Raw genomic sequence first — 9,977 nt, 5'->3', positions numbered from 1 at the left:
GCAGCGCATAACTCCGCCCTCCTTGAATTAAAAAGGAAAAGGAACCACGCTACATCAAACTTGTGCACATTTGGCGGGATGAGAGAAAAGTGATTGATTACTTTGCCGGCGAAGCACATTCCAATCACGCTTATTTTCCTCCTCAAATCAAAAAAATAAATGTTAGCGTTTACCATTAGCAACTCTACTTGAACAACAAATTGCGGAGAAATTGTCCCCCTTTTTTTGTACATAAGGTGACATCATATTTAAGCTTTTTATATGTATATTTCTACCAGCTTTTCTGTTATGTCCCCAACTTGAAGCACTTTTGTGTGAGTGTGTGTATGAAGCTAGGCCACTTTTGTTTGCTTAGCCTGTTTATTTAGTGGCGTGTTTGGACATCGAGGGCGAGCTGGAATCTCCCGCCATCATCTTGCCCCACCAGCCATTTTGGAGGTCCAAGTATTTTGTTGATATTTTTTTAAATTTTTTTTTTTAGGCTGCACACTTGATTGTATTTCCTGTTATTTATTAGCATCTTGCTGGCCTTAGCAGTTGTTGGATCCCAAATCAGGGCTCCTTGCTGTTTTTGTTTTTAAATCATCTTAAAAAAAAAAAAAAAAAAAAACTTTCTGGAAAGGAGAAGTGTCTGTTTTGTTCACCCTGGCATCCCTGCTTGAGCTGTAGCTTTCTACACCATGAAGGTGCATTCAAGTGCTAGCGTAGAGTCAGGAACTGTGACATGGCCTCATTGTTTACATCTGTGACTTGAGATCTTTATGTTAACGTGGTCATTAAAATGACATTCGTCATCGTGGGCGTTTGTTTCGGATACTGAGCTGCAGCTTTACAATGACTCAAATGGTGCATTCAAGCACTCATGCAAACTCCAGAAATGTCACATGACCTTATGTTAAGACTCCCCAAAAAATCTTACCGGACTCGAGAAGCTTTTTTTTTTTCTTTCTCCTCTGTCAACTGAGATGCAGCTTTCCCTTAAGTCGACGGTGCGTTCAAGTGCTCACATAAAACGGGGAACTATCACGACTTGGATGTTTACACCCGTGACTGACATGCCCAAAAAATGCTTCACGGACGAGAAAAGCGTTCGTTTTACTCAGCCTGGCGTCTCACCTGAGCTGCAGTTTTCTCACACTGTCCTTGGTGCATTCAAGACTTTGTGTAAAGTTGGACATTACCACATAATTTGGACATTTACATCTGTGACTGGCTGGACAGGAGAAGCGTTTGTTTTGTTCACCCTAGCAATTTCACGGAGCCACGACTTTGCAATGAGTCAGTGGTGGATTCGAGCACTCAGATAAAGTCTGGAATTATCACATGACCTGGTTGTTTACACCTGTAACTAACTGGGCACCTGGCATCCCCACCGAGCTGCAACGTCGAATCAGTCAATGGTGTGTTCAATAAAGTGGAAAACATAACATGACCTTGTTGTCGCCAAAAGGTAACGTACTGGATGGGTGGGGTGGCGTTAGTTTTGTCTGCTGTAGTGTCCTGTCTGCTGCATCTTTCCAATCAGGCAATGGTGTGTTCAGGTGCTTGCCGATCAAAATTGGGATACACCACATGAACTTGTATTGTTTGCAGCTGTGATGAAATGTGCAACAGTGGCAGGAAGCTGGATGTGGCAGTGTGCTCAGACAACTTAATAACTTTTATTTTGTTTACTCAGGCGTATTCTGTAATCAATTAACAGTGCATTTGATGCTCGTGTTAAAGTCTGGAAATTACAACGTCCCAGTTAGAACTACAGTCCCCTTGGAAGTGTTGGATCAACAAAGTCAATTCCTTTGTTTTTATTGTATACTGAAGACGTGGGTTTCAGATCAAAAGATGAATATCAGACAAAAGTTCAGAAATTCCAGCTTTTATTTCATGATATTTACGTTAAACAACTCAGGACAGAGCACCTTTTGTTTGAAGCCACTCAACTTTTCAAGTGAGCAAAGGTATTGGAACAGTCATGATTAAATTAGCTTCAAGTCAATAACATTTAATATTTGGTGGCAGAACCCTTACTTGCAATAACAACATCAAGCCTGCGACCTATTGACGTCACCAGACTGTAGCATTCTTCATTTCAAATGGTTTTCCAGGCGTTTACTGCACCTTCTTTCAGTTCTTGCTCGTTTCTGAGGGTTTCTCCCTTCAGTCTCCTCTTTACGAGGTAGACTGCATGCTCTGTAGGGTTAAGGTCTGGTGATTGACTTGGCCAGTCTAAGACCTTTCACTTTTAAGCAATCAATCTAAAAGGCAACACCTGAGGAACTAGAAACAACCAGCAGTCACATGTTCTAATACCTTTGCTCACTTGATAAGTGGGTGGCTTCAAACCAAATGTGCTCCGTCCTGAGTTGTTCAACACATCTAGATGTAAATACCATGAAATAAAAGCTGGATTTCTGAACTTTTGTCTGATTAATGTTTTGATCTGGAATCCAAATGTCTTCAGTATACAACAAAAACAGGAAATGACCTTGCTGTTCCAATACTTTTGGAGGGGACTTTATATTCATCCGCCCCCAAAAAGCTTTGAAGCATTTGTTTTTTCCCACTCTGGCACCCCCCACAGAGATGCAGTTTACCAATCTGTCACATCTGTTCACGTAAAGTCAGGAACTATCACATGACTTGAATGTTTACACCTGTGACTGACTGGACAAGAGAAGTGTTTGTTTTGTTCTCCCCCACCACACACACACAAGCTGCAGCTTTCCAGTCAATTAACGGTATGTTCAGGCGCTCACGTAAATTTGAAAAGTAGCATATGACTTTGGTGTTTACGCTTGTGACTGGCTTCTTCTCTAAAATAGCTTCACGGACAAGAGAAGTGTTTGTTTCATTTACCCTGGCGTCCCCTTTGCCCCCAGCACCTGAGCAGCAGCTTTCCAAACAGCCAGCGGTGCGTTCAAGTACTCTGATAAAGTTGGGAAATGTGATAATGTTGTGTTGAAGCTCCTATTTATGACCCCATCCCCACCCAAAAAAGCTGAGGGGACAGGAGGAGCCTTTTTTTTTTTTACACCCTAACACCCCCAGTAGAGCCACAGCTCTCCAAACCGCCAACGGTGCGTTCAATTACTCACATAAAGTCAAAACTGCCACAAAACACATCTATACTGGTTTCTTGAGTTGTATCACAGGAAGAGTATTTGTTTTATTTGTTGGCGTCCCCAACGAGCCAGTTTTCCAGTCAGTCAATGGTGTGTTCACGTGTTGGCGTAAAAGTCGCCAACTGCCTCGGTACATCGTATCCATACTTCTGACTGGCTTGTGTAGACGTAATGTTACGGGAATGTTTAGTTCATCCTGGCATCCCGACAACAAGCTGGCTTGTCATCGTCTGTTGAATTTAGGGCCTCCATCTTGGCGGCCACCATCAGTGACTACCAAAAAAAAAGGAGTCTTGTCCAATTGCAAAATCCAAAAAAGTGTGGAATGATATTTTTGTTTTGACAGCAGAAGGGAGGTTTGGGGACAGGGGGGGGGAGTTTTTGCCAACTTATCTGATGTCATGTGACACTGGTGAGCGCCTCTTTAATGCTGGTGAATTGAGGTGGACAGCATGTATTCATAGAATGACTATTATTTTTATTCTATTCTGTGCCTGTTCTGTTTCTCATTGAAAATGTTTGGGATTATTCGGATGCTGCTTTTTATTTGTGCATTCTGCCTCAGTAGACATGTCTCTTTTCACTCGTGTAAACTATCTTGATATCACAATAAATTTTCAATGCTATTCACTTCGTTTTAAGTTGATTACATTTCCAATAAAAATGTATTTTTTTTCCAAACAAGTTGAGGAAATTTAAACTTCTCGGCATGGCAGTTGACTGGTTAGCACATCTGCCTCACAGTTCAGAGGACGTAGGTTCAAAATCTTGCCAAATTTTTTTATTTACTTTTATTTTAAAAACAACACCTAAGCCAAACACTTCTCTGGGGGAAAAAAAACTTTCTGCCCCAAATTAAAGTTCACAATTTGTTTAAGTCTAGAATTTGTCGAGAAAAGCTTTTCAAGGAAAAAATTTCACTCCCTTTTCTTGAAAAATACTATTACAAAAAACAGTCATTTGTCAAAATCAGAACTGCCTACTTTATTCCTTAAAAAAAAAAATAGTAATTTGACTTGTTAAAAACTGACTGAAAAATATATTTTCTTACTGTCACAAAATAAAAACATGGTCTTTCAAGTATTTCAATGAACCCACAGGGATTATATGAAAGACTCGTTTCCATGTCATTGAATCTTGATTACGTGATCCCTGTTCACGCATTGATGCTGTCACCATGACGACAGTGATTGCCCATCTCGTTCCCTCAACTGCCTCATCTGTAAACCTTGTAAAAACCCTTTAAACCCACCTGACTGCTCCAAAAGATGCTGCTATTTCAGGATGTGTGTGACGTATGATTGGGAGGTGCCGGGCCCCAAGCCCGATAGTGGTGAGTCACAGCTGGGGGGTCGGGGGTTTTATGTTCTGGTGACGCGAACATAACACACAAGAAGCTGAGGCCATGTTTTGATTCTGCCTCAGCCAGTAGTTGCTCCGCATTCATCGTCGCCATGGCGACAGCAGCACCGCATCGGCTATGGTGGGTCGTGAATTACTCATAAAAAGTTGACCCTCAGGTTTAATTAGATCAAAAGATATTTGAAAACAAAAAGTGAGTCAATATTTTTAAAATGGCTGTCAATTCATTACAAAATTGACTATTATTTCATTTCATTAAATCATTTATTTAAAAACACAAAGTGAATCTGACTTCAATTTAAAAAAAATGCTTAGCTGTTAACAGCTTTATTTAGTAAACTATTTTATGCTTGACAACATTTTTAAAAAGTATTTAAAAATATTTTGAAACACCCTAGTTTATTAATGGAAAAATAGTTAAAAACTAATGCATTTAAAAAAAAAAAAAAATTTTTTAAACGAGTTTTTAAATATATTTTTGAACAAGAATTATTCAACTTAATAAAACAAACCACTGGGAGTGAGTGTCAGTGTTGTATGGCTACTAAGCCACAAAAAAAAGTTCATCAGTTGCAGAAAGACCATCATGATTGGTGTCTGCTTACGCCCATGATGCTTTTGATTACGGTTTCACAATAGTCTCATTTAGAGATACGGTGTCACACTTTCATCTTGGCCTTTTTTGAATGCAAGAAATGACAGCCTGCTTCTTTTTCATGCACACAGTATTTGTCTTGCTTTCTTTGAAGGAACAGTTCAATGACAACAGGAGCTCAAACCTGATCCATATTCTCAATTTAAGCTCCGTTAGGATAAAAAAGTCAATTTCAGCTTTAAAGTGCTGTTGATAGCCCTTTTTTCATTTGATTTATTTACATTAATGTTATAAATATGTGAAATAAAGTAAGTGCTGCGTGGACATAAAAAGAAACGTGTATTTATTATTTGACAAAGCTGCTATGATAGTAAAAGTAAAAACTATAGAATTGTGGTTGTTAGGAAGACGATATCGCTGCTACCAGGAGCTAAAGTCGCCAAAGGTGCTCTTTCCTTTTGGCTTCTTGGCGGCAGCGGCGCTGCTGGTAGAAGGTCCGCTTTCTTCTTCTGTGGTCGTACGTTTCCTGGAGGACAACAAGACAAATGTCATATGTGGCGCATTCATGATTTTATTGGAAACAAGATACACTGGTCTAATCTAAATTTTGGATGAACCCAAGTTTGTGGTAGAGTTCTGGCTTAGACCAGTGGTTCTGAACTGCTGCCACCCTGGGATCGGCAGTTTCCTACTGTCGCTCAGTCGTGACCCACTTTTATAGAAGTAAAGAATAATTGTTCCAAAACAGCCTTTGAAAACACGTGTCTCATTTTTCTAACCATAACTACAAATGTTTACATGTTCAAAGTCCCTTTCTGAGGACCTCATTAGAAACTGAGGGTGAACATGACAACCGCATGTACAAATATGAGTATTTTGGCACTGATCACTTTTTAGGAAATGAAGGATGCTGACCAAACCGTAAACCGTTTCAACAGTCTGAATGATCCTGTGATAATAACAATGGCATTCTTGAGATGTTTAAATGCCCCAAGTAATTACGTTTCTGACGCATTCCTGTTAAATAATTATTTTCCAAATAAAAGGAAAGTCTGACCTGGGATCTACAGTACATTAAATATTTCACTGCTGGAGATGACGTAACCCCAAGTTGGAACACGCCATAGTCTATCACTTTACCAACACTAACACAGTCATAAAAGCATAATTACAGTAAATATTTGTATTCTACTTCCTGTGGCGCTTGAAAATGTATTCTTATGCCAACTGTAACCTTGAAATGCACCATTGTAAACCAACCCCCCCGTGTATTTTTGATTACCTGTCCACGGCCAACCCAAAATGGCTTCATTACCCACTTTTGGGTCCCGACTTAACAGTTAAGAATCACTGGCTTTGAGGGTACAGTTATGGTTGGGGTCAGTGAACGGATTAGGGTTAGTGTAATGCTAATTGTAGGGTCAGGTTCGAGGCAGGGGTTTTAGGTAGGGTTAGATAGAGTTTGTCTTAGGTTAGAGACTAGGGTTAGGAATGCACCAATACTACGACTAATAAAAATACTCTGATACAACATCACCGATACCACTTTACCAGCCTGACATATACTTTCCAAGTAGGTGGAGTAGGAGCAATGTTAGCTGTGTGGAGATACTTGCAGGTAAACACGGACTACAACACTATAGCCAACTGCAAAATAAGCTCTGCAAAATGCATGATGAACTCCACTCGGGCGACGATGGAGGTGGGCACCCCATCAGTTGTGGTGGCGGGCCGTCCGGCAAGCAGAGTTTCTCGAGCCCGCTGTGCTCCTGTCACGAAACAATAGCGGTACGCTCGTCCGCCCTCCCGCCCGGCGCATCGTTTGCTCACTCCCTCAGCCCACCGCCAAAGCCACTGTCGTCGCTGCCACGCCCGCTCGCCCAACACGTCTGCTCACCCGCCACGCTCGAAACCATGCTCGCCCCGCCGCCACGCTCCCTGTTTTGCTTACGCCGCAGTGGGGTTGATGTATTTGCCCACGCCTTGCTTGAAGGCCTTGGGTGGCCGCTCTTCCTTGGCCTTCCTCAGGGAGGCACTGGCCTGCTGCTCCTCCTCCATCTTCTTTTGAAGCTCCTTCTCACGCTCGGCCGCGATCTGAAACACAAAATGTTTTTTTTCCAATCATGCTCCATTTTCTAACGCTTGAAGTAAACATAAACAAACCTCGGCGTCGGCCTCTTCGTATGGGTCCACGAACACGGTTGCGCTTAAGATCTTGATCTCAGACTGTCGAACAGACAAATACTCATTTAAGAAAACACAAAATATATAAACTCAACCATTTACTCTAAAAAGGGAAAAATGCTTGAATTTTGCTTTCCTGTGTACTACTAGACTATTTTTTTGTTGTATAAGCACTGTTTTTGACAACTGCTTCACATCAATGTTGCATGAAGTTCAACAAACGGTTACATTCTTCCAACAAAGCTTTTTTTTATTGAGCAAGTCTAGAAAAATTTGCTTTTTACCTTTGGTTTGTCGGTTTTGGTGTCACTCTCCACATTCTCCATGGCCGTCAACGTTTCAAACCCACCGACAACCCTGTTTAATGAGAAAATGTGGAAATGACCTTAAAATGGCTGCTTCAAACCAAATTGACTGACACAGGAAGTCTTTTCAGGCATGGCTTCTTGAGATTTTGTTGTGGGTCTACTCATGACAGACAGTGAAACTGTCATTGGGGGGCAGATTTTTCTAAATAAGCAGTACAAGAAACAAGATGCCTTGTGTGTGAATTCTTTGCGTTTCATGTTTTGCAGCATGTCACCAAACTTCACTTTCATGTTCTGTCCACACGCAATGACAAAAACTAAAAAGGTTAACAATTTATCATCATCCAGTTGTTCAGTGGAAGATGTTCAAATTTGGTATCAATCAGACAAAACCTCTAGGAGTGGCCATTAAAACATGGAAATGGCCGATATGACTTAAAATGGCTAAAATGACTTCCTGTGTTTTTCGGGCATGGCTCCTTGAGACTTGTTTGTGGGTCTTCTCATGATAGACATGCCTACTACTGTAATTTCTCATGTATAATGCGCACCCCCAAAGTTGACCTCAAAATTCTGGAAAACCCTTCTACTTATGTATAATGCATTTTTACAATGCATGATTTTGTTTCTACCCATATGATCAAAACATGAAGTATTATCTTTATTTTGTTAGTTTTTTCAAATAATTATTCTGAAGATGAACACACAATAGTTTATTTTTATTTACTTGCTCTTATTTTGAAATTCACAGTCCTACGTTTACTTAGTGAATGAGAAAACACACAGTTGTGCTCATATGTTTGATTACCCAGGCAGGATTTGTAAGATGTGTACAATTCTTTTAAAAAAACATGAAGGGCTAGGCGAAACACATTTAATTTAATTTTAATGGGATTCAAATTAAGCTGTCAACCATTTCATTAAACAAAACATAACCATAAATAAATTAATGATGGTTGTTGTTCAGTCATCAGTCGTATTAAAAAACAAAAACAAAACAATATTTCACAAATTCTCCCTGGGTGTTTAAACTTATGAGCACAATTGTAGATATATGCAGTCATATGTACCCCTGTCATATTGGAATGAAAGTGTAGTCTACACCTTTTTCATAACCTCTAGGTGGCGGTGGCATAGTGGAATGAAAGTGTACAGCTTTTTCATAACCTCTAGATGGCGGCATACATTGATCAAATGTGAGTCTTTTTCATTTTCTCCTATACTCATGTATAATGCGCACTATTGGATTTTGACAATTTTTGGGGGTAAAAAATGCACATTATACACGAGAAATTATAGTAAATGTCATGTTACTAGGTGAAACTGAATTTGACTTGAATTGAATTTTCAAAATAAGCAGTACAGAAAACAATATGTCTTGTGTGGAAATGCTTTAAAAATCAAGTGTAGGCATGCTTTTACCTTCCAAACACTGTGTGTTTCCTGTCCAGGTAGGCGCAGGAGCGGAATGTGATGAAGCTGATGGAAAACAGAAGCAAACATTGTATTAATATAGATATTTAAAATATATATCTTTACAGAAAATGTGAAAACAAGTACAAAAAAAAACAATGGCATTATCAGTAAATATTCCGTAATGTCTTACAACTGGGACTTGTTGGTGTTTGGACCAGAGTTGGCCATGCTCAGAATCCCCCGGCCTGTGTGGGACAGGTTGGGTCGGAACTCATCTTTGAAAGGTTTTCCCCAGAAGGATTCTCCACCTGGAACAACAAAATAAATGTACGATGACACTTGACATACAGTTGGAGTCATAGAAACTAAAGTATTGGGACATCTACAGGAAGTGAAAAGTGAAGAAAATGTGGAGTTTGCACTTCTCCACTCTTGAAAAACAACTGCCCTGCTCCCATCGGATTAATAAAATGAACAATTAAGATTCAAAGGACCTAGCCCAACCCTTGCTGGATTATTCAATTGATTCGAGGCTATTTTCCCAGATCGCTGCCGTCAGGAAGAAACCTTGCATCTCCCAAACCATCACTTCTCAGGAACCAAAAAAATGGGATGCTTGTTGAGCCATTAACATTGCATCGTCAAAGAGAGCAAGCCATAATCAACACTTTATATTGGTCAATAATAATAAGAATTAACATACCCACGTGACTCACCAGCAGTATCGATTTTTGGAAAAATATGAAATTGACCAAATTTTTGACATACAAGGTTTCGGCCCGACGCCAGGGATATAAAGTAGAAGTGGGACAAATTATTTAAAACGTGCTGCATGGTATCATTATGTCTTCCGTAGGCATGGGCCGGTATCAGATTCTGACAGTATAATAGCCATGAGCAAAACTATTGTTCAGCAAAACTAGTTGCCGCTAACAGTCAACCTTAATAATCCCCATTAGGATTAAACAGGAAGACAGTAAGTGTGAATGTAAA

The 9,977-nt window shown here is 40.0% G+C and overlaps 1 protein-coding gene across 1 annotated transcript in view; it reads right to left on the bottom strand.

The window, feature by feature from the left end:
• Positions 1 to 5,402: 5,402 nt before the first annotated feature.
• The window catches only part of ppil2 (peptidylprolyl isomerase (cyclophilin)-like 2), a 30,081-nt gene continuing 25,506 nt past the window's right edge, over positions 5,403 to 9,977 (bottom strand). Inside the window, exons 15-20 of the mRNA XM_061766948.1 lie at positions 9,175 to 9,292; positions 8,991 to 9,047; positions 7,545 to 7,617; positions 7,240 to 7,302; positions 7,028 to 7,170; positions 5,403 to 5,602 (exon numbers count right to left, since the gene is read on the bottom strand). Of these exons, the coding sequence (XP_061622932.1) occupies positions 5,497 to 5,602; positions 7,028 to 7,170; positions 7,240 to 7,302; positions 7,545 to 7,617; positions 8,991 to 9,047; positions 9,175 to 9,292 (560 nt within the window). The 3' untranslated portion in view covers positions 5,403 to 5,496. The remainder of the gene's footprint in view (positions 5,603 to 7,027; positions 7,171 to 7,239; positions 7,303 to 7,544; positions 7,618 to 8,990; positions 9,048 to 9,174; positions 9,293 to 9,977) is intronic.

This window comes from Phyllopteryx taeniolatus, chromosome 3 (genome assembly GCF_024500385.1).
Source record: "Phyllopteryx taeniolatus isolate TA_2022b chromosome 3, UOR_Ptae_1.2, whole genome shotgun sequence".
Taxonomy (NCBI): domain Eukaryota; kingdom Metazoa; phylum Chordata; class Actinopteri; order Syngnathiformes; family Syngnathidae; genus Phyllopteryx; species Phyllopteryx taeniolatus.
This window is presented reverse-complemented; position numbering and strand designations above follow the sequence as displayed.